Source organism: Onychostruthus taczanowskii, unplaced genomic scaffold (genome assembly GCF_017590055.1).
Source record: "Onychostruthus taczanowskii isolate IOZ18803 unplaced genomic scaffold, ASM1759005v1 scaffold245, whole genome shotgun sequence".
NCBI classification, from domain to species: Eukaryota; Metazoa; Chordata; class Aves; order Passeriformes; family Passeridae; genus Onychostruthus; species Onychostruthus taczanowskii.
The window spans coordinates 130,871-150,479 of record NW_024499741.1 but is presented as its reverse complement, the minus strand read 5'-3'; the positions used below and the strand labels follow the sequence as shown (position 1 = coordinate 150,479).

The 19,609-nt window shown below is 61.8% G+C and overlaps 3 protein-coding genes across 4 annotated transcripts; 2 read left to right on the top strand and 1 right to left on the bottom strand.

Moving 5' to 3' along the window:
• The first annotated feature begins 62 nt into the window (after positions 1–62).
• On the top strand, positions 63–1,406 carry LOC121336770 (retinol dehydrogenase 16-like). Its single transcript, XM_041406181.1, has 3 exons — positions 63–196; positions 779–942; positions 1,020–1,406. The coding sequence occupies exons 1-3, from the start codon at positions 63–65 to the stop codon at positions 1,238–1,240; spliced, it is 519 nt and encodes a 172-aa protein (XP_041262115.1). The 3' UTR covers positions 1,241–1,406.
• Positions 1,407–2,067: 661 nt separating this feature from the next.
• On the top strand, positions 2,068–6,679 carry GPR182 (G protein-coupled receptor 182). 2 transcript variants are annotated; one of them, XM_041406169.1, is made up of 2 exons: positions 2,068–3,991; positions 5,450–6,679. In XM_041406169.1, the coding sequence occupies exon 2, from the start codon at positions 5,458–5,460 to the stop codon at positions 6,550–6,552; it is 1,095 nt and encodes a 364-aa protein (XP_041262103.1). In that variant the 5' UTR covers positions 2,068–3,991; positions 5,450–5,457; the 3' UTR covers positions 6,553–6,679. The 2 variants fall into 2 exon arrangements, with proteins under 2 accessions (XP_041262103.1, XP_041262104.1); XM_041406170.1 differs by lacking the exon at positions 2,068–3,991 and adding an exon at positions 4,950–5,026.
• A 4,586-nt stretch (positions 6,680–11,265) lies between these two features.
• ZBTB39 (zinc finger and BTB domain containing 39) lies at positions 11,266–15,812 on the bottom strand. The gene is made up of 2 exons (XM_041406167.1): positions 15,328–15,812; positions 11,266–14,654 (listed from the first exon to the last, which is right to left on the bottom strand). The coding sequence occupies exon 2, from the start codon at positions 14,560–14,562 to the stop codon at positions 12,433–12,435; it is 2,130 nt and encodes a 709-aa protein (XP_041262101.1). The 5' UTR covers positions 14,563–14,654; positions 15,328–15,812; the 3' UTR covers positions 11,266–12,432.
• Between the last annotated feature and the right edge of the window lie 3,797 nt (positions 15,813–19,609).

The following is a 19,609-nucleotide window of genomic DNA, read 5'->3' as shown; positions in this document are numbered from 1 at the left end:
TCAAGATCCTGCAGGACATGGCCCTGCTGCCCCGAGTTTTGCTTTGTTCCCAACCCGTCAAAATGTGGCAAATGTTTACTGGCACATCGCGGGGCCGCGTGGTCAACGTGGCCAGCGTGATGGGCCGCGTGTCCTGTTTCGGTGGAGGCTACTGCATCTCCAAATTCGGCGTGGAAGCCTTCTCTGACAGCCTGAGGTACGGCTGGGGCTGCCCACGGAGCTCTCCCGGTGTTGCCTCGCTGTCTTCTGGCAGGGTTTTATTTATGTTTTTATTCCCGGTTACATTTTCCCCAGAGAGTTTGTGAAACCCTGACCACAAGCGGGGTGGGAGCGTGGGCAGGGCTGGAGCCGTGGGTGTGCAACCAGGGGAAGGGTTTCAAGGAGTTCTGGAGCAAAGCTCTGGAAAGATCCTGGAGTGGGGGGGATGGACCAGTCCGGGAGATCCCGGGGTGTCCCAGGGTCTTTGGTTCTGGTGTCCAGGGGAGTCCCAGGGTGCTGAAATTCGGGGAAATCCCGGGATCTAGGAATGCTCCGGGCTCTGGGGTGTTCCCGAGGCACTGAGGTTCAGGGGGATTCCAAGATCCCGGGATCCAGAGGGGTCCCGGGGTGCCGAGGCTCGGGGTTGTCTCAGGATCCAAGAGGGTCCCTGGAGCAAGGACAAAGTTCCCCTGTGCCCGTGACAGAACGCCTGGGGTGTGCCACGAGCAGCCCCTCGCTGCCCCCCGATCTCTGCCCTCCTCGGGGCAGCAGCTCCCGCTGACGCCCCCACCTCGGGCAGGCGGGAGCTGGGTCCCTTCGGGGTGCAGGTCTCCATCATCGAGCCTGGAGGCTTCCAGACGGGAATGATCGACCCCGCCCCGCTGGTGGAGGGCTTCGTTCGCCTCTGGGAGCGGCTCCCGGCAGAAACCCAGGCAGCTTACGGCCGCCACTACCTGGACAGATGTGAGTCCATCCCCACATCGCACCGCCAGCCCCGCTGACCCCACCTCCGTCTCGCTGACCCCTTTCTGCCCACCCAGATGCCAAGAGCACCACGCTGCTGCACCGCCTGAGCAGCTCCCGGCTGTCGCACGTCACCGATGCCATGGCACACGCGCTGCTGTCCCGCTGCCCCCGCAGCCGCTACGCCGCCGGCTGGGATGCCTGCCTCATCTTCCTCCCCCTCAGCTACTGCCCGGCCTGGATGTCCGACACCATCCTTGGCTTCTTCCTGCCCATCCCGGCCAGCGGGACCCCCTGATGGCCACCAGAGAGGGGACACGGCCCGTGGGTGTCTCAGGCCCTGGAGAACGTGCTCAATAAAGGCGGTGCAATGCTGGGGCTCGGTGTCCGGTGGCCACTTGGCCACGGTGCTGGTGGCCACCGGGGGTCCCGTGGCAGGATCCCGGCTGCTGTCTGTGCCCCGAGCAGCTGCGTGTCCCGGGATACCCCGGCTGGGGTGGGAGGGACCGGGCTGGGAAAGGCAGCGCGGTGTTTATCCATCCCCTGGGCACGGTGTATCCCGGGATACCCCGGGTGAACTGGCAGGGAATGGGCTGGGAAAGGCAGAGCGGTGTTTATCCGTCCCTTGGGCACGGTGTATCCCGGGATATCCCGGCTCGGCTGGCAGGGACCGGGCTGGGGGGCAGGGACCGGGCTGGGAAAGGCAGCGCGGTGTTTATCCATCCCCTGGGCACGGTGTATCCCGGGATATCCCGGCTCGGGCTGGCAGGGACCGAGCCGGGAAAGGCAGCGCCGTGTTTATCCCTCCTCTGGGCACCGCGTATCCCGGGATACCCCGGCTCGGCTGGCAGGGACCGAGCCGGGAAAGGCAGAGCGGTGTTTATCCCTCCTCTGGGCACGGCGTATCCCGGGATACCCTGGCTGAACTGGCGGGGACCGAGCCGGGAAAGGCAGCGCCGTGTTTATCCCTCCTCTGGGCACCGCGTATCCCGGGATACCCCGGCTCGGCTGGCAGGGACCGAGCCGGGAAAGGCAGCGCCGTGTTTATCCCTCCTCTGGGCACCGCGTATCCCGGGATACCCCGGCTCGGCTGGCAGGGACCGAGCCGGGAAAGGCAGCGCCGTGTTTATCCCTCCTCTGGGCACCGCGTATCCCGGGATACCCTGGCTGAACTGGCAGGGAACGGGCAGGGAAAGGCAGCGCGGTTTTATCCATCCCCTGGGCTCGTGGGCGATGATCTCTGCGTCACTCACCGAGCTAATTAAGAGCTGATTAGCGATCAGCAGCTGAAGGGCAGGCCTCTGAGGTTGTACACTTGCTTGCGGGACCAGAGCAGCGCCAACGCAGCCCCGCTCCCCCAGCTCTGGCAAAGGCCGAGCCCACGCCGGACCGGGACCCCCGAGATGCCACGGGGAGGGCGAGAGGGATGAGGAGCACCCGGGACCTTGCACAAGCTGCCTTCAGCTCGCCGAGCGGCTTCGCCAGCCAAGGAAGCTTTTTTCCCAAGTGTTTTCTTTGGCTTAGAGAGTACAGCGTGCCCGGCAGCCCTCGCAGGTCGCGTCGGGGGCCAGCGTGTCCCCAGGGGCCGGGATGTGGCGTGCCAACCCCCCGGGAGCTGCAGCCCTGGCTGTACCTGCCCTGGCACACCTGTGCCCAAATCCCTCCGGCAGCACCGCGGCTGCCCGGAGGGGGAAGGAGCCGGAGAATTGCAGATTCCCGGCGCTGCCTCTGCCTGGAACCCACCTCTCCAGACCCCGAGGGGCTCCTGGGCACAGATTTGGGGTGCTGGGAGCCTTGGGGCACCCCAGGAATTGCGGCAGGGATGGGCAGAATGGGCTGAGCTGCCTGTCCCAAACCCTCTCAGCCGGCTTGGAAATACAACCGGCTCCCAGACCTCGCTGTTCCCACCAGGATCAGCAGCCCCTGCACAACCCTCGACGGTTCCCAGCTCCTGCTCAGCCCCAGAGTTCGCTGTGGAAATCTCCTGACCTGTGAAATAGAACCAGCAGAGCATTGCTTCCCCCTCGGGTGGGGCAAAGCCCCCCAGCCCCTCGGTAGCAGAGCGGCCCCTCACCACCCCCACTGCCCCAGCTGAGCCAAAATATGCCCGGGGCCAGCACGAAGCTGCCGAGTTCCTGTTTGGAAGCCGCTCCTGCCGGGGTTGGTACCTGCACACGGGGTCACCAGCGCTGGGCTTGTTGTTGTGAGCCCCGACTTATCAGTGCCCTGGCGCTTCCCCGCTCCCCGTGCCTTCCTTCCGAGCCAATTGTTGATCCCGCAGTCTTGGCTGAGCTGGAAAAAAGGAGATTTCCTGCAATTGTTTCGCAGGACTTGCAGCACCATGCAAAATTTTCTGCCTATCAGCCCCCTCCCCAGCGCCGGGGCAAGGATTGAGCCCCCTGGCTTCCCCTGCCAGACCGCGGGGCAATCAAGGCTCTGTGATTAATTGCTGCCTGGCCAGAGGTGCTTCTCTGGCGACATCCGTCTGCCACCGGCTCCTGCGGGAGCGCTGCCCGGGCAGAGAGTTCAGCTTTCAGCCCTTTTCCCCCGAAAAACCCCTGATCTCACCCTGACATCGAGGCGGCATCAAGGACAGCTTTGTCACTTTTGTTATAACCCACCCCAGCCCCTCAGGATTCCCAGAGCTGGGGCAGGACCTGGGATGTATTTTCCCCACAGAAGGATCCAGGCAGGACCCAACCTCTTATCCCAGCGGGGTGACAGTGGAGGGGACACTCGGGAAGCCTCGGGGACCCCCGTCCACCCCCAGGCACCTGCGGCTTCCACACCGACACCTGCCCGGGGCCTCCCCGCGCCCGTCCCCACCCTGCGGCAAAATCAAACGGGAGCCGAGTCCCGGCGCTGGAAATCCAGGGAAATGTCACCCTCGCTGGGCTGTCTCAGGATGTTGCACCACGACGGTCATTTCCTGCCCAGCGAGCGGCCACCAAGCCCACCCCAGCTCCGTGCCCAGAGGCGCCTGAGCTGCCGAGCCGAGAGGATCCCCCCGCTCCCGAGCAGCCCCAGCGCAGCCCTCGCTCAGCCGCCGGTGAGCCAGAGCCCTCCCTCCTCCTTCGTGTCCCTTCTCCTGTCCGTCTGTCCCCTTTACCATCCATCTGTCCCCTCTCCCACCCGTCCGTGCCTTCTGCCGTTTGTCTGTCCCTTCTCCTGTCCGTCTGTCCCTTCTCCCGTTTGTCTGTCCCTGGTCCTGTCTGCCTGTCCCTTCTCCCGTCTGTCTGTCCCTGGTCCTGTCTGTCAGTCCCTTCTCATGTCCGTCTGTCCCTTCTCTCATTTGTCTGTCCCTGCTCTTGTCTGCCTGTCCCTTCTCCCATCTCTCTGTCCCTTCTCCCATTTTTCTGTCCCTGGTCCTGTCTGCCTGTCCCTTCTCCTGTCCGTCTGTCCCTTCTCTCATTTGTCTGTCCCTGCTCTTGTCTGCCTGTCCCTTCTCCTGTCCGTCTGTCCCCTTTGCCGTCCATCTGTCCCCTCTCCCATCTGTCCCTTCTCCCGTTTGTCTGTCCCTGGTCCTGTCTGCTTGTCCCTTCTCCTGCCCGTCTGTCCCCTTTGCCATTCATCTGTCCCCTCTCCCATCTGTCTGTCCTTTCTCCTGTCTGTCTGTCCCTTCTCATATCCATCTGTCCCTTCTCCCATTTTTCTGTCCCTGGTCCTGTCTGCCTGTCCCTTCTCCTGTCCACCTGTCCCTTCTCCCATCCATCTGTCCCCTCACCCATCTCTCTGTCCCTTCTCCTGTCCATATGTCCCCCCTCCCGTCCGTCTGTCCCGTTTTCCCTCTCTCCCTCCTCAGCCCCAGCGGCCTCTCAGGACCTGCAGGACAGAGAGGACGGGAGGTTCAGGAGCCCTGGGGGTGGCAGGTTTTGGCTGCCAGCCTGGGTGGGTGCCACAGGGGTGACACTCACGGGGGACACCAGCTGTGGCTCGGTCGCGGCTTGCCAGGCTCCAGGTGAAGCGGGAAGACCCCGCTGGAAGGGCAGAGTCCCGCAGCATTCCCAAGGGAGCGGCTGCTCCAGCGGAACGAGGGCTCCGCAGCGTCTTCGCTGCGCTGGGATCGGGGCTCTCACTTGGGGCGGTAAGAGGATGTTCAGGTCAACTGCATTTCCCTGAAATGTATCATTTTGTCACCTACTTGGATGTCCCGATGGCTCCCGGCAGAGTGAGGGCGGCTGGCGAGCGACCACACCCCGAGGTTTGGGTGGGAGAGGTGCCTCTCCCACTGGAGCTGTCTGGGACAGTCACCAATCCTGTCTTGTCCCAGGCCAGCCTGTGGGACAGGGGACAGCCACCACGCGTGGTGACTGTAGTTTGTGGCTGGCATTTATCCTGGGATGTGAGGGGATCACCTGGGTGGACACAGCATCTTTGGAGGGTTGATGTAGGGAGCCACCGTGGGAGTAAAAATTGGATTAGAAGCTGCCAGAAGGAACTTTTTGAGCCCCACACAAGGGCTCTCTGTTTCAGGCTGCCCAGCTCAGTGCTCTCCCTTTCCCTGCAGCCACCAGGATGGCCGAGGTGACCACTGTCCCCATGGAGACACACACTGTCCCCAGTGAGTACGGGGACTACCACAACCTGTCCGAGCTGTTCTACCTCCTGAACCACACCTACACCTACTGCGAGTTCAGCCTGGACGAGAACATCAAGCGAGTGGTTCTCTTCATCCTCTACCTGGTCATCTTCGTGGTGGGCTTGGTGGAGAACCTCCTCGTCATCTGGGTCAACTGGCAGACCCGGGGCAACAAGAGCTTGGTCAACCTGTACATCATCAACATGGCCGTCGCCGACCTCGGCGTGCTGCTCTCGCTGCCCATCTGGATGCTGGAGGTGATGCTGGATTACACCTGGCTCTGGGGCAGCTTCCTCTGCCGCTTCACCCACTACTTCTACTTCGCCAACATGTACGCCAGCATCTTCTTCCTCACCTGCCTGAGCGTGGATCGCTACGTGACCCTGACCAGCTCCTCCCTCTTCTGGCACCGGCACCAGCACCGCGCGCGCCGCGTGGTCTGCGCCTGCAGCTGGGTCCTGGCCGCCGCCATCCCCGTGCTGGAGGTGGCTCACATGCAGCTGGTCAACACCGGGGAGCCCATCTGCATCTTCATGGCCCCCTTCGAGACCTACGACGAGTGGGCGCTGGCGGTCAGCTTGGCCACCACGGCCATCGGCTTCCTCATCCCCTTCCCCGTCATGGCGGTGTTCAACGTGCTGACGGCGCGGTTCCTCCGGCGCGCCAAGCCGGAGAGCCGCAAGCACTGCCTGCTGATCTACGCCTACATCGGGGTGTTCCTGCTCAGCTGGCTGCCCTTCCACGCCGTGCTGACGCTGCTCACCCTCGAGGGCAACCACATCATCCTGCACTGCACCTTCGCCCACTTGCTCTACTTCTTCTACGACATCATCGACTGCTTCACGCTGCTCCACTGCGTCGTCAACCCCATCCTCTACAACTTCCTCAGCAAGAACTTCCGCAGCAAGCTCATCTCTGCTGTGGTCAAGTACATCCCCAAGGACCACGCTGGCCAGAAGGGCGCTGGCAATTCCTCCTCCAGCACGCAGCACTCCATAGTCATCGCCAAGGACAACGGCCCTCCCAACTAAGGGGGGTCAGACTCTCCCTGTCTCCGTCGTGCTGGCTCCCTGGGGACAGTGGGATTGGTTTTCCTGCTGCTGAGGACACGATTTGCTTGGGCACAGCCCTTCTTGGCTGGGCACCTCCCGTGCGAGCTGGGAGCTACGGACATCTTGCCTCTGGGGTGCTGTTGTGTCCAATCTAAAGAAAGGATATGAGAGAATTATATTCCCTGTTTGACAAGAACATTATATTCCCTTGCAATAATAAAGCTTGTTACTCCACTCAGCGTCTGACACAACCCAGCCCCGAGATCAGAGCCCCGTCCTGGCCCAGGCTGTGGGGTTGGGGTGCACCATCTGCCCCACCACGGGTGTTCCTGCACCCCCAAACTGCCCCTGAGCCCCAGCCCTGGGCACAGCACTGCCTGGGGAGTGCCATCCCGAGTGGGAGAGAAGGAATCATCCCTCTGGAGCACAAACCTCCCCCCACAGTGCCCAGCAGCATCCAGAGCCTGATTTTTGAGAGATGAAGGCGAAGCAGCCCAAGGGGTTGAGCAGGGCACAGACCTGAGGGGAGGAACAATTTGGATTCCAGATCAGCCACTCCTTCAGAGCAGTTTTGCAAACCCAGTTGTAAATTAGTGATGGCTAAACTGGGTTTTACTGGGAAGGGCTGACTTTGGGTCCTCCATCCCATTAACTCCAGCCTCCTCTGGAGCATCCCCTGGCAGGTTTTTATGGCCACTGGGTAGATTTCTCAACTCCACCAGGCCCCAACACCCCTTCCCCTTCCACCAAAACCCCTGTGGGAGCACGGGCACGTGCAAAAATCCTCAGAGCCGCAGCACGGGCTGGGTTTGTGCCCTGCAAGGAACTGGAGCATCCGGAGAAAATCCATCCTTGCGTGGATCCTGACCTCAGTCACGTGCTGGGGCTCGGGCCCTCGCTGGGGGAAGGTGACAGAGGGACCATAAATCTCCCCAAGGCCTTGAGCTGCTCGAGGAACACGTGGTGAAAAAAGCAAAGCATAAGCAGTTCTGGGGACAGGATGCTGGCGCAGGGGTGGGAGCAGGATGTCCCAGGAGGAGCCCATGACCAGGGGTTATCAGGGGGCTGGCTGGGAAAGCTCTGCCACTTCCAGGGGTCCCTGACGGGGTAAAACCCTCAGTTCCTCAGGGTTCCTCCTGCAGGGGTGTTCCTCTGTATCCCAGCACATGAGCACTGAGGGAAAAATCCAAACCCACCTCTTACACAGAAACCCTGGGAAGGCTCCAGAATTCCCTGCTCAGGAATTCCCTTCCTCTGTTCCTCAGACCTGGGAGACCCCCAGGCTGAGATCTGCACCCCACCACCTTCATTCCCTGCTCCCAAATCCTCCCTGAGCTTCCCTTTGCTAATTCCCTCCCATTTCCAATGAAAAAATGGAGGATAAACACACAACCAGCCACTCACCAGGGCAAAAATATATTCAAGATACTTCAACATATAAAATTTGGTATTTCACCTAATAAACTTAATTTTTAACTGTCTGAATTTCTCTGCATTTTTGTCCAGAGACCTTAGGGCCAGAATGGCCTGAAATAAATTGTCACCCACGGTGACCTGGGCTGGGGCACCCTGTTCCCACCTCCAAGGGAAGTTCTTCCTTGTGTTGAGGTGGAATTTCTTGTGGTTTCATTTATGGCCACTGCTCCTTGTCCTGTCACACCACTGAAAAGTCTGGCACCATCCTCTTGGCACCCCCTTTGAGGTGTTTTTATGGATTGGTGAGATCCCCTCTCAGATGAGATATTTATATGGATATCTGAGATATTTTTATGGATTGTTCAGATCCCCCCTCAAATGAGAAATCCGAGATATTTTTATGGATTGTTGAGTTCCCCTCTCAAATGAGAAATCCCAGCTATTTTTATGGATTGTTGAGATCCCCCCTCAGATGAGAGATCTGAGATATTTTTATGGATTGTTGAGATCCCCTCTCAAATGAGAAATCTGAGATATTTTTATGGATTGTTGAGATCCCCCCTCAAATGAGAAATCCGAGATATTTTTATGGATGGTTGAGATCCCCCCTCAAATGAGAAATCCGAGATATTTTTATGGATTCTTACGGATCACCCAGGCACTCCTGGGAAAAACACATTTTCTAAAGGAGCAGCTACAAGAGGTCAATGTTTTCCATTTTATTATTCTAAATAAAAAACACACTTTGTGCTGAACAATGGAGTAGAAAAGAACCCGATGTACAACGATTTTAGACATCTACGATTTGGGGGCGGGGCGGGGGAAGTTTACAAAATATACAAAACTTTACAGCAAATAGATAGTAAACACTTAAATAGCAGGAGGTCAGTACCTACGATTAACTTAACAAAAAGGTTAGACAGCAAGTTCAACTCTTGTTCTTTCTTCTTCTGCTCAATCGCTCTGGTGACAGACCTGGATCCACTGAGAACAGGGAATTTTGTGGTGGGGGTGGGAGTGAGCCTGGGCTCAGAGCAGGATTCCCTGGCTGGGCTCCCCAGGAGGCTCCAGGACCTGGATGCTGCCAGAATTTCCCCCTCTGCTACCCCAGGATCCTAAAAGCACTTTGCAAACGCCTCGGGCTGCCCCAGGGGAGGTAGGTTGGTGTCCCCACGGTCACCAAGGGCAGCGGGGACAGGAGAGAGCCACGGTGGTGGAGAAGGAATAAAATCGGAATGGAGCCACTGCTCTGGCCCTGCCAACACCGAGCTGGAGCTGCCAGGCAGGCTGGGCACAGGGGTGACACCCCTGCCCACCCCAAAGGCTCAGGAACACCCAGGACCCCCACTCAGGTCTCTGAGCCCTCTGGGGATCACCCCCCAGGAGCAGCAGCAGGGCCAGACCCACCCCTGCAGCCCCTCCACTGCAGATTTGGGGTATTCCACGTGGGAATGATCCACTTTAACCCAGGCAAACAGAAATTCCCTGGCTCAGAGCCGGCAGCAATGGGGGGCTCCTGCTTTTCCCCCCAAGGCAGGAGCAAGGGCGGGTATTCCACGTGGGAATTTTAACCCAGGCAAACAGAAATTCCCTGGCTCAGAGCCGGCCCCAAGGCAGGAGCAAGGGTTGGCTGTTCCCGTTGGTGTTTCGGTGTAAAAGCTTCTCTTTTTGGTTTATGTGCACAAAAGGCTTTTGCTTTTCAGCTTAGTGAAAAGCTGCAGGGCTGCAGAGCCTCCCTGAAGCTCACCACGGCTTCTGGAACATTCCAGGAGGGTCTCCAGGCTCTCCCAGCCTTGTCTATCCGTCACACCCTTCACGGCCACCTCCAGAGCAGTGCAGGTCGTGTCTGTCCCTGTCCCTGTCCCCAGCTGGGCACAGCCCAGAGTTCCACGCTCGAGGGGACCCTGCACGAGCAGGGGGTGGGACTGGGCGACCCCCAAATGTCCCTTCCAGCCTCATTCCTCCCACAATTCCACAAAACAAACCCGGAGAGCAGCTCAGAGGAGCCCACAGCAAAGCAGCACCGCTGCGCAGAGCACCACGCCATTCCCAAAATTCCCCTTTCTCCTGTAAAACTCCAACACAGCTCCACAGTGATGCCAGGACCACGAGCCTGGAATTCAGAACCCAGATCTGCCCTTGGCTCTGGTGCCTCCCTCCTCCAAAGCCAGGCTCCAGGCACCCTCCCTGCTCCCGGAGGTAGGTCGGTACCACCCTCATTTTACAGATGAGGAAACTGAGGCAAAGAGGTGAAGTGACTTGCCCAAGGCCATGGTGGAGCTGGAAGAGAGACCCCCGGGTGCTCTGAGCTCTCTGAGTCCAGCCCCCACTGCAGGATGGCCCTTCCTGGGTGTCCCTTCCTGGGTGTCCCTTCCCAGGGAGGGGGCAGCAGGGTGAGTTTCCAGGGTTTGCAAATCACTAGCTTAGTTCAGTTTAGTTTTTCTTTTTTTTTTTTTTTTAGTTTTAGTTTTGTAACAGCAAAACTTGACAGAAGTGCAGGAGCTGATCCACGAGCACCAAGGCTGGAGAGCCCCGAGCACTTCCATGTTTGTGAGGTAGAATGAGTTACCCGAGGGCAATCCCAGCTTGGAATTATCTGTTCCTCCCCACCTCTGCCCCACGGCTGGATAACACAGGGAGAAACCAATCCATGCCCTTCCCAGTGTTAACACTGTTGGCACCTTGCTGGGGTGGCCAGGAGAGACCCCCCCAGGAGCAGCCAGGAGAGCCCCCCGTGCTGAGGTGGACCTGACACAGGGTCAAGAGAGACCCCCGTGCCCAGGAGAGCTCCCTGTGCCAAGGAGAGGCTGGCACATGTCCAGGAGAGCCCCCTGTGCCAAGAGAGCTCCCTGTGCCCAGGAGAGCCTCCTGCACCAAGGGGCACTGAAATGTAGAGGGGGAGAACCACCCATGCCCAGGAGAGCCCCTCCACACCCAGGAGAGACCCCCACACCAAGGGGAGCCCCTCCATGCCCAGGAGAGCCCCCCCTGCCCAGGGGAAACCCCCACACCAAGGGGAGCCCCTCCATGCCCAGCAGAGCTCCCCACTCCTAGGAGAACCCCTCCATACTCAGGAGAGACCCCCACACCCAGAGGAGACCCCCACATCCAGGAGAGCCCCTCCATACCCAGGAGAACTCCTCCAGGCCCAGGAGAGCCCCCCACACCGAGGAGAGACCCCCCAGACCAAGGGGAGCCCCTCCTCCCCAACAGAGCTCCCCACATCCAGGAGAACCCCTCCATGCCCAGGAGAGCCCCTCCATGCTCAGAAAAGCCCCTCCATGCCGAGGGGAGCCCCCCACACCGAGGGGAGCCCCCCACACCCAGGGGAGCCCCCAGAAGTGCCTAGCATGCAGCTGGAGAGGCCAAGCCATCTCTCTCTCTCCATGAACAAACTCTCATCACTCCAACCACACACGTTTGCCACAGGAACACGTCCAGGGCATGGCAGGGGGGGATCCCTCTGGCAGGAGAAGGGTCCCTCCTCCTTCCAGGGAGTTAAGGCAACAGCTTCATCCTGACTCTCTGCCCGGGGCACAGCGTGAGGCTGGGGCAGAGCAGAGCCAGGAGACTCCTGGCTCTCTGTGGCCACCACAAATCACCCCACAAGGAGCAGGGACCTGCTTCCCTTCCCTCTCCGGTCCTACAGGAGATCTCCATGCTCACACAGCCACCTCCACCCAGGATCTGCAGGGAGGTCCTGTTGCTCCTTCAGCTCCTCCTCCAGGTCTCAGGGCACGAGTGAGTCCCAGCCGTGGCAGAGCCTGGGAATCTGTGAATCTGAATCCCCTGCTCCTGGTTCCCTGCTGGGATCCCTCCTTGTTTACACACTCAGGTGCTTCCTGCTCCTCTCCCCAGCAATGCACACTTTGCCTGTCTCCTGGCAGTAGCAGCAGAACACCAGGGATGCCCAGAATGTCCTTTTCTTTCCTTTTTTTCTTTCTCTTTTTTGTTCCTTTCCTTCGAGTCCAGCGCCTGCTCTGGCTCTGTCCCTCTCCACTGAGGTCAGGTGTGAAAATCTTAGCAGCATCAGTTTGTGGACAAGCTCAGGGTTAGCCTGGTCAAGTGGGCTAAAAGGTTCAAAAAAAAAAAAAATAGAATCTAGACTCAAAAACTAGTGAGAAATGCTAAAAGCACAGAACTCGATGGCCTCTAACAGGACCAGAGGTAAGTAAACACGACAGACTCCTTGAAACAGTGATGTACCTCACGTGCTGTTAATTTGTACAACGCCACCAATCTAAAAAGCCTTAGGAAGGCCCAAAACCAAAAAACCAAAGAACAAAAACGAAACCAAAACCAAAAAAAAAAAGAATTCCATCCATGATGCCTGACCATTAAATAAAACCAAACAACTCTTTTTTTTTTTTTTTTTTTTTCCTTCCTTTCCTCCTCCTCCTCCACAGCCTCCACCATTACCACTCCTCCTCCAGCAGCTCCCCATCAGCTATCCGTGTTTTTCTCAGCCTCTTTGGAATGGATGATGTACATGAAAGTCTGTTCGATGGTGAAGTCCGGCGGGAGGCTGCCCTTGTGCACCCCTATGTGCTTGCTCATCAGGTTGAGCGTGGAGCTGTAGTGGCCACACACCGTGCAGCGATACATGAGGGCCCCCGAGTGCGTCCTCAGGTGGCACTTGATGGTGGAACGCCCTCGGAAGAACTTGTGGCACACCTTGCACTGGTACGGCTTCTCGCCGGTGTGGATGCGCCGGTGGTAGTTGAACTCGCTGGTGTGGGCAAACCTCTTGCCGCACACCTTGCAGCTGTACTTGCTGTTCCCCGGCTGGTTCTGCAGAGCCAGCTCTTCGCTCAGGAACTCCTCGGGCAGCTTCCTCTTGGGCAGCCCCTGCGGCTGCAGGCGCTCCCCAAATCCCGCCCGGATGTCCGGGCTGCCCCCGCACTTGTGCTGGCTGACGTGGTAGCGGTAAGCGGCTTCCAGCTTGAAGCTCTGGCTGCAGAAGTGGCACTGGAAAAGAGCCTCCTCCGCGTGCTGGTGCACGGCCAGGTGCTTCTCCAGGAGCTGCCGGTCCACGAAGCTGCTGGCACACACAGAGCAGGAGAAAACGGAGATGCCCAGGTGGGACAGGGCGTGCCACAGCAGGCTGCAGAGGCTCAGGTGCCGCTGGTCGCACACGCCGCACGTCTGGCTCTTCAGGTTCACGTGCTCCAGCAGGTGGTTCCGCACCGTGTGGAAATCTTTGGCCAAGGGCTTCCCGCAGGCAGCACAAGCCAGCTCGGGGCCGGGCCCTCCCCCAAACACGGCCACCTTCCCCGGCAGGGGGTCGCTGGGGTGGACTATGACGTTGTTGTCGAAGACCCCGTCCCGCCGGTGCAGCGTCAGCTGCCACTGGGTGAAGAACTTGGTCTCGCACATGTCGCAGGAGAAGAGGAAGATGCCGATGTGGGACAGCACGTGAGTCACCCTGGAGTTACGGTCCTGGAAGTGGGTCTCACACACCTTGCAGTTCCCCGTGAGCAGGTCGACGTGGTCCCTGGCGTGCTGGCGGATCAGCTGGATGTTGGGCTCCAGAACCTTCTTGCACACCTGGCAGGGCATGGCCTTGCTGTCCCGGCTGTCGCTCTCGAAGGCCAGCTCCTCCTCGCTGTCATCGCTCAGCTCAATCACCTCCTCAGACGGGACCAGCTCTTCTCCAGCATCCTCAAAATGCAGCTCGGCCTCTCCCAAATCCTCCAGCTGGAGCTCATCCATCTGCTCGAACCCCTGCTCTTTGGAGTGGTCGCTGTTGCTGGGGCAGGAATTGCTCCCTGTGGACACATCCAGGGAGGGGTCAGTGGGGAAGAAGCCGCTCTTGCTGTAGTCACCATTGCTCTGGGCCTTGTACTGAGGGCAGGAGCTGCCTGTGGTCTGTGCCACAACATTCCCACCGGGCTGGGCCCCCAGACCCACAACTGGAGCAAACTGCCCCGCATCCGACTCCTGCTCTGTCTTGGGAGTCTGCTGTGGGTGCATCAGGGGAAGAGCCTGGCTGGCCTCAGCCACGGCACTCCTGTCATCCTCTTTGTAGCTGCCCACCACGTCCCCGTGCAGGAGGTAATTCCGCTCGGGGCCGAAGTGCTCCGCGCCGCTCCGCACGTCCCCCAAAGCGTGGCTCTGCTCCGAGGAGGTGCTGCTCAGCGGCCCAGCCCGGCCTTCCCCCACAGACAGGGCAGGCTGCTTGGTGATGGCCGAGCTCTCCAGGTCGGGGAAGGTGGAGTGACAAGCCTGCAGCAGATCCTCCATGCCCAGCCTCTCGGCCACCTCGTAGATCACCCCCACGTTGATGAGGTCGGTGAAGAGCTCCGAGGTGTACACGAAGCTCAGGATCTTCTCAAAGTTGGCCGGCGTGATGAAATCCACCACGTAGGTCCTGGCAGCGTCCAGCCCCGTGTTGAGGAAGAGGTTCTGGAAGTAGCCAGCGGCACAGGCCAGCACGGCCTTGTGCGCGGCGAAGGAGCGGGAGCCCACCAGGATGGTGACGTCGCACATGGTCTCGGAGAGCCGGCACTTGTTGAGTTCCTTCAGCAGGTTGTTGGGGTGGTTGGTGCTGTGCAGCTTGATCCTCATGCCCATCTTAGCAGCTGCTCAAGTGTCCCTTCTGCTGGTCAGCTCGGCCTTCACGCTTTCATCCGCGGCGGGAGCAGGAACTGGCAGGGCAAGGGGCTCTGCAGAGGGGAAATGAAAAAAAAAAAAGTTATTTAACAACCAAAGCAAAGTCATTCTGGTCATCTTGCACCTTTCTGAGGAGCCAAGGAGCAGCTGCTCAGTTGGAGATGGACTAAACCCGTCTTGTCACCTCAGTTTTGGGAAGTAAAAGGCTGGATGTGCAAAGCAGCAAAGTCAAAACAAAAAGGGACTGACTCTCAGAGGCAGCCTGAAGGTCCCACTGCTACAGGGGCAGGGACAGAGATCCTGCTGACCCTGAGACCCAACTGGAACCTGTTCCAGACATCTCCCTCTTCCCAAGCTGGGGAGGAGGCTCCTCTCCAAACAGATGTCACTCAGGCTGGACACACCAGTTGGATTTGCCTCAAGGTCTCCTCCAGCTGCAGCCACTTCATTCCTTCACTTCAGATTCCACCTGGACCCACAAGGAGACTTCAGGCTCCCAGGTGGGATTCTCTGCATTCCAGCCTCTGGATTCCCCTGGGATGGATTCCCCTGGGACGGATTCCCCTGGGATTTCCTGGTGACACCTCTCAGATTCCTCAGCTGCCACCACACCTGTCCCACAGCACCGGCCATACCCCCCAGTGTCCTCCCAGCTTGTCCCACTGCTTTTGTCCCTCTGTCCAGCTCACAGACACCCCAACAGCTCTTGGGATTTCACAAACTTACCCAGCAAACTCTATCCTTAATTCCCCTATCCCAAATTCCCTGCCTTCCCCGTCCTGAGACAGGGAACAGCGAGCCCAGAAGGCAGCGAAGAGCAGGAGTTTGGAGGGGTTGGAGCTGCCCCTGCCCCAGCTCCGGGAAAAACCAAAGCCCAGAGGACGGGTATGCGAGGGATGGGGGGAAACACCACCGGCAGCACGGGAGGGCGAGGAGGAGGATGAAGATACCGCGAGGAAGGCTCGGGAAGGCAAACCCTCCCCAGCCCAAAAAGCACCTGGGCAATTGCTGCGGCGGAGGGGATGGGGCAGGAGGGGAAAGAACCGGACAGAGGATGAGGGCCCGGGGGGGAGTCCCGGAGCTGCTCCGGGAGAAACGGGAGGAGCCGGGCGGTGGGGACAGCGGGGTCCCGGTGGGGCCCTGAGAGGAGGGCAGGAAAGGCCCCCGGGGGGAGCCAGGAAAGGCGGCGGGAGGCCCCGGGGAGGGTAGGAGAGGGTCGGCGCGGGGCTGGGGGCCGTGCGGGGGCCGGGGGTCGCGGGCCGCCCGCCCCGGCCCGCGCCGCCTTCCGGGAGCCGCCGCCCGCAGCGCCCCCGCGCGGCCCGGAGGACCCGGAGCGGGGGCACCGGCCGGGACACACGGACAGACGGACACGGGGAGGGACAGACGGACACACGGGCACGGGGAGGGACACATGGACACACGGGCACGGGGAGGGACACACGGACACGGGGAGGGACACACGGACACGGGGAGGGACACATGGACACACGGGCACGGGGAGGGACAGACGGACACGGGGAGGGACACATGGACACACGGGCACGGGGCGGGACACACGGGCACGGGGAGGGACACACGGACACGGGGAGGGACACATGGACACACGGGCACGGGGAGGGACACATGGACACACGGGCACGGGGAGGGATAGACGGACACGGGGAGGGACACACGGACACGGGGAGGGACACATGGACACACGGGCACGGGGAGGGACAGACGGACACGGGGAGGGACACATGGACACACGGGCACGGGGCGGGACACACGGGCACGGGGAGGGACAGACGGACACGGGGAGGAACACGCGGACACGGCGTGGGACACACGGACACGGACACAGGGCGGGACAGACGGACACACGGACACGGGGAGGGACACACGGACACATGGACACGGGGAGGGACAGACGGCCACGGACGGACGGCCATGGGGCGGGACACACTGACACGGCGTGGGACACACGGACACAAGGACACGGGGCGGGACAGACGGACACTGGGCGGGACACACGGACATGGGAAACACGGACATGGGAAAGGACAGACGGACACGGGGCGGGACACACAGAACGGGGAGGAGCATGGACAGAGGCACGGGCACTTCTCCGGTTCCGGGGGCTGCCGTGGGGAAGGGACAGGTGGCGGTAGCCCAAGAGCACACGAGCCCCGGGCCCCGGTGGTCCCGTGGGCTCATCCCCGCGGTCCCATCCCCGTGGGCTCATCCCCGCATCCCCCTCCCCGTGGGCTCATCCCCATCCCCTGGGCTGTCCCGAGCGGGTCCCGCAGGCGCAGCCAAGACACGGAGCCGCATTTTGCGCGTGTCCCGCGCGGACACGGGTGGGTGTATAGCGGGGCACGCCCAGGTGTACACAGGTGCACGGACACGCGCGCGTGGGGCGGGACGGCCGCGCTCCCGACGGCTCCGTGGGCGCCGGAGCCCGGGACGCTCCCGCGGTCGGTCCCACCGTCCCCGGGACACCGGGCACAACCCCGTGGGGGGCTCGTTCCGCCGCTCAGGCCGCCCGCAGCGGGGTCTCTCCGGGAGCGGGGGGTCCCGGGGAGCACCGGGGGGCCGGGCTGCCGCCTCCCCGCCCCGCCGCTCGCCCGAGCTCCGCTGCTCGCTTCCCCATGAGCCCCACGAAGAAATCGTGCATGTCTCCTGCGGAGAGACCGGCCGTCAGCGGCACCGGTACCGGCGCCGGCACCGGCGCCGGCACCGGGCGGGACTTACTCTTCTGCGGCGCCGCGGGGGGACCTGGAAGAGACCGAAACGGGTGAGCGGGTACCGGGGGAACCGACACCCTCCCATCCAAGCCCCCCCGCCCCTCACCGGCGCCCTCCTCCCGCAGCAGCTCCAGCGCGGCGGCGGCGGCGGCCCCGGGACTGCCGCGGGCGCTCCACGGCAGCGGCTCCGGGACGGGCATCCCCTGCGGGAACGAAGCGGGTGAGAAGGGTGGGAAGGGGTCCGGGGGGTCCCGGGGATCCGGTCGTCGCTTCCCCCCCGACGGCCGTACCAGCGCGGGGCCCGGCGGGGCGGCGGGGGCGCGGCGGGCGAGGGCGAGCGGCAGCGCCAGGAGCAGCAGCACCGCCAGCACCGGTCGGTTCTTCATCCTCAGGGGGACACGGGGACAGCGATCAGCGACGGAGCGGCGGGGCTCGGGGCTGTTCCGAGCCGGCGACCCCTCGATGGGGAGGGCCGGGATGAGTCTGGAAGCGAACCGGGCTCTGGGGAGGGAAAGAGACGGGAGACGGGGGAGGCCGGGGGCGGCGGGACCCCCTCTTGGCTGTGCGGAGGAGAGAGCGCGCCGCTTCCCGGGCTGCCGGTGTCCCTCGGACGGGTGCTGCACCCCGGGAGTGCATTACCGGTGTGCGGGGGTCCGTTCCGGGGCGTGCAGGGGGACACGGCCCTGCTGTGGCCGCGGAGGTGCCGTGTCCCCGCTCGTGCCCGTGGTGCCACGGTTGTGCACGCACACACGAGCCGTGCAGACACGAGGGTGGGGCACGGACACGGCTCGGGCTCCGTCCTGCACCTTCACCCGGCTCAGCACACCCGTGTCCCCTGGCACGCTCCCTGGCATCCCCTCAGCACACCCGTGTCCCCTGGCACGCTCCCTGGCACACCGGCATCCCCTCAGCACACCCGTGTCCCCTGGCACGCCCCTGGCACACTGGCATCCCCAGGCACACCCGTGTCCCCTGGCACGCTCCCTGGCATCCCCTCAGCACACCCGTGTCCCCTGGCACACTCCCTGGCACACTGGCATCCCCAGGCACACCCGTGTCCCCTGGCACGCTCCCTGGCACACCGGCATCCCCTCAGCACACCCGTGTCCCCTGGCACACTCCCTGGCACACTGGCATCCCCAGGCACGCTCCCTGGCACGCATTTTCTCGCCTACAACCGGACTCGCTTCCAAAACCCCTCACCAAACCCTCCCCAAATTCAAGCAACACCTTCACCCCATCTCTCTTCCTCCCTATGCCCTCTCCAGCTCTGTCCCAACCTCCTCTTCCTCCTTCTGCCTTCCCCTAACCCCAGCGGGGTGAGGACAGGGCACAGCAGCTCCCGGGGACCCCGGGAAGCCCCCAGGACCGTGGGGGACACAGGGACACAGACCTGCCGAGCCCGCCGGTGGAGTCGAGGGCTGAGGGACCCTCGCTGCTCGGAGCAGAGACTCCTCGAGGCGTGGTGGTGGGCAGCAGCGGCGATGGTGGTGGTGGTGGGCAGCTCCCCCGGCCCGGGCTTAGCCAGGAGGCGAAGTACCGGGACAGCGGCTGCTGCTCGGCTCTAAATAAGGGGCTCTGCCCATGGCACGGCGTGGGTGGGCAAGAGGAGAGCTGCCAATGGGGGCCGGGGGGGTGGTACCCCCACCCTGCAGCTTCACGCCCACGCAGGCACCGTGACACCGCCAGCGCTCGTGGCACACGGAGTCACACAGCGGCACACGCGTGCCCACGCAGGCACCCCGGGCTGGGGGGGTCAGCACACGGGCACCGTGCCCACGCAGCCCCCGGCCCCTCATTGTGGGGACGTCACCGTGTGGCTGTTGGCACGTGTGGGGACACGCGTGGAGGAATGGTTCTGGCTGGATGCTGGCCGGTGCAGACAGGATTTGGGGGTCTCACAGGGGAGAGGGGATCGGCCAGGCTCCCACCCGTGTTCACCTGCACACACGAGCACAGGTGTGCCCACACACACACACACACACACACACACTCACAGGTACCTCACACCTGGCCCACTGCAGCGTGCCCGGCCTTGTGCCAGGATGTGCCAAGGTGGAAGATGGGGAGGAAAATTTGGGGGAAAGCAGAGGGACACAAGGAAAGAGGGAAGGACTGGGCCAAGAGATGAGAGCCAAAGACTCCATCCCAAGCAACAGGCAGTGGCGACTGCTCCGGTGGCTGCGGCAGCCCCCCGGGAAGGCGGGGGGCAGCGGCGGCTCACGTGGCAACACAGCCCGGGGCAGGGCAGCATCTGCAGTGCCGGGAACGTTAATTAAATC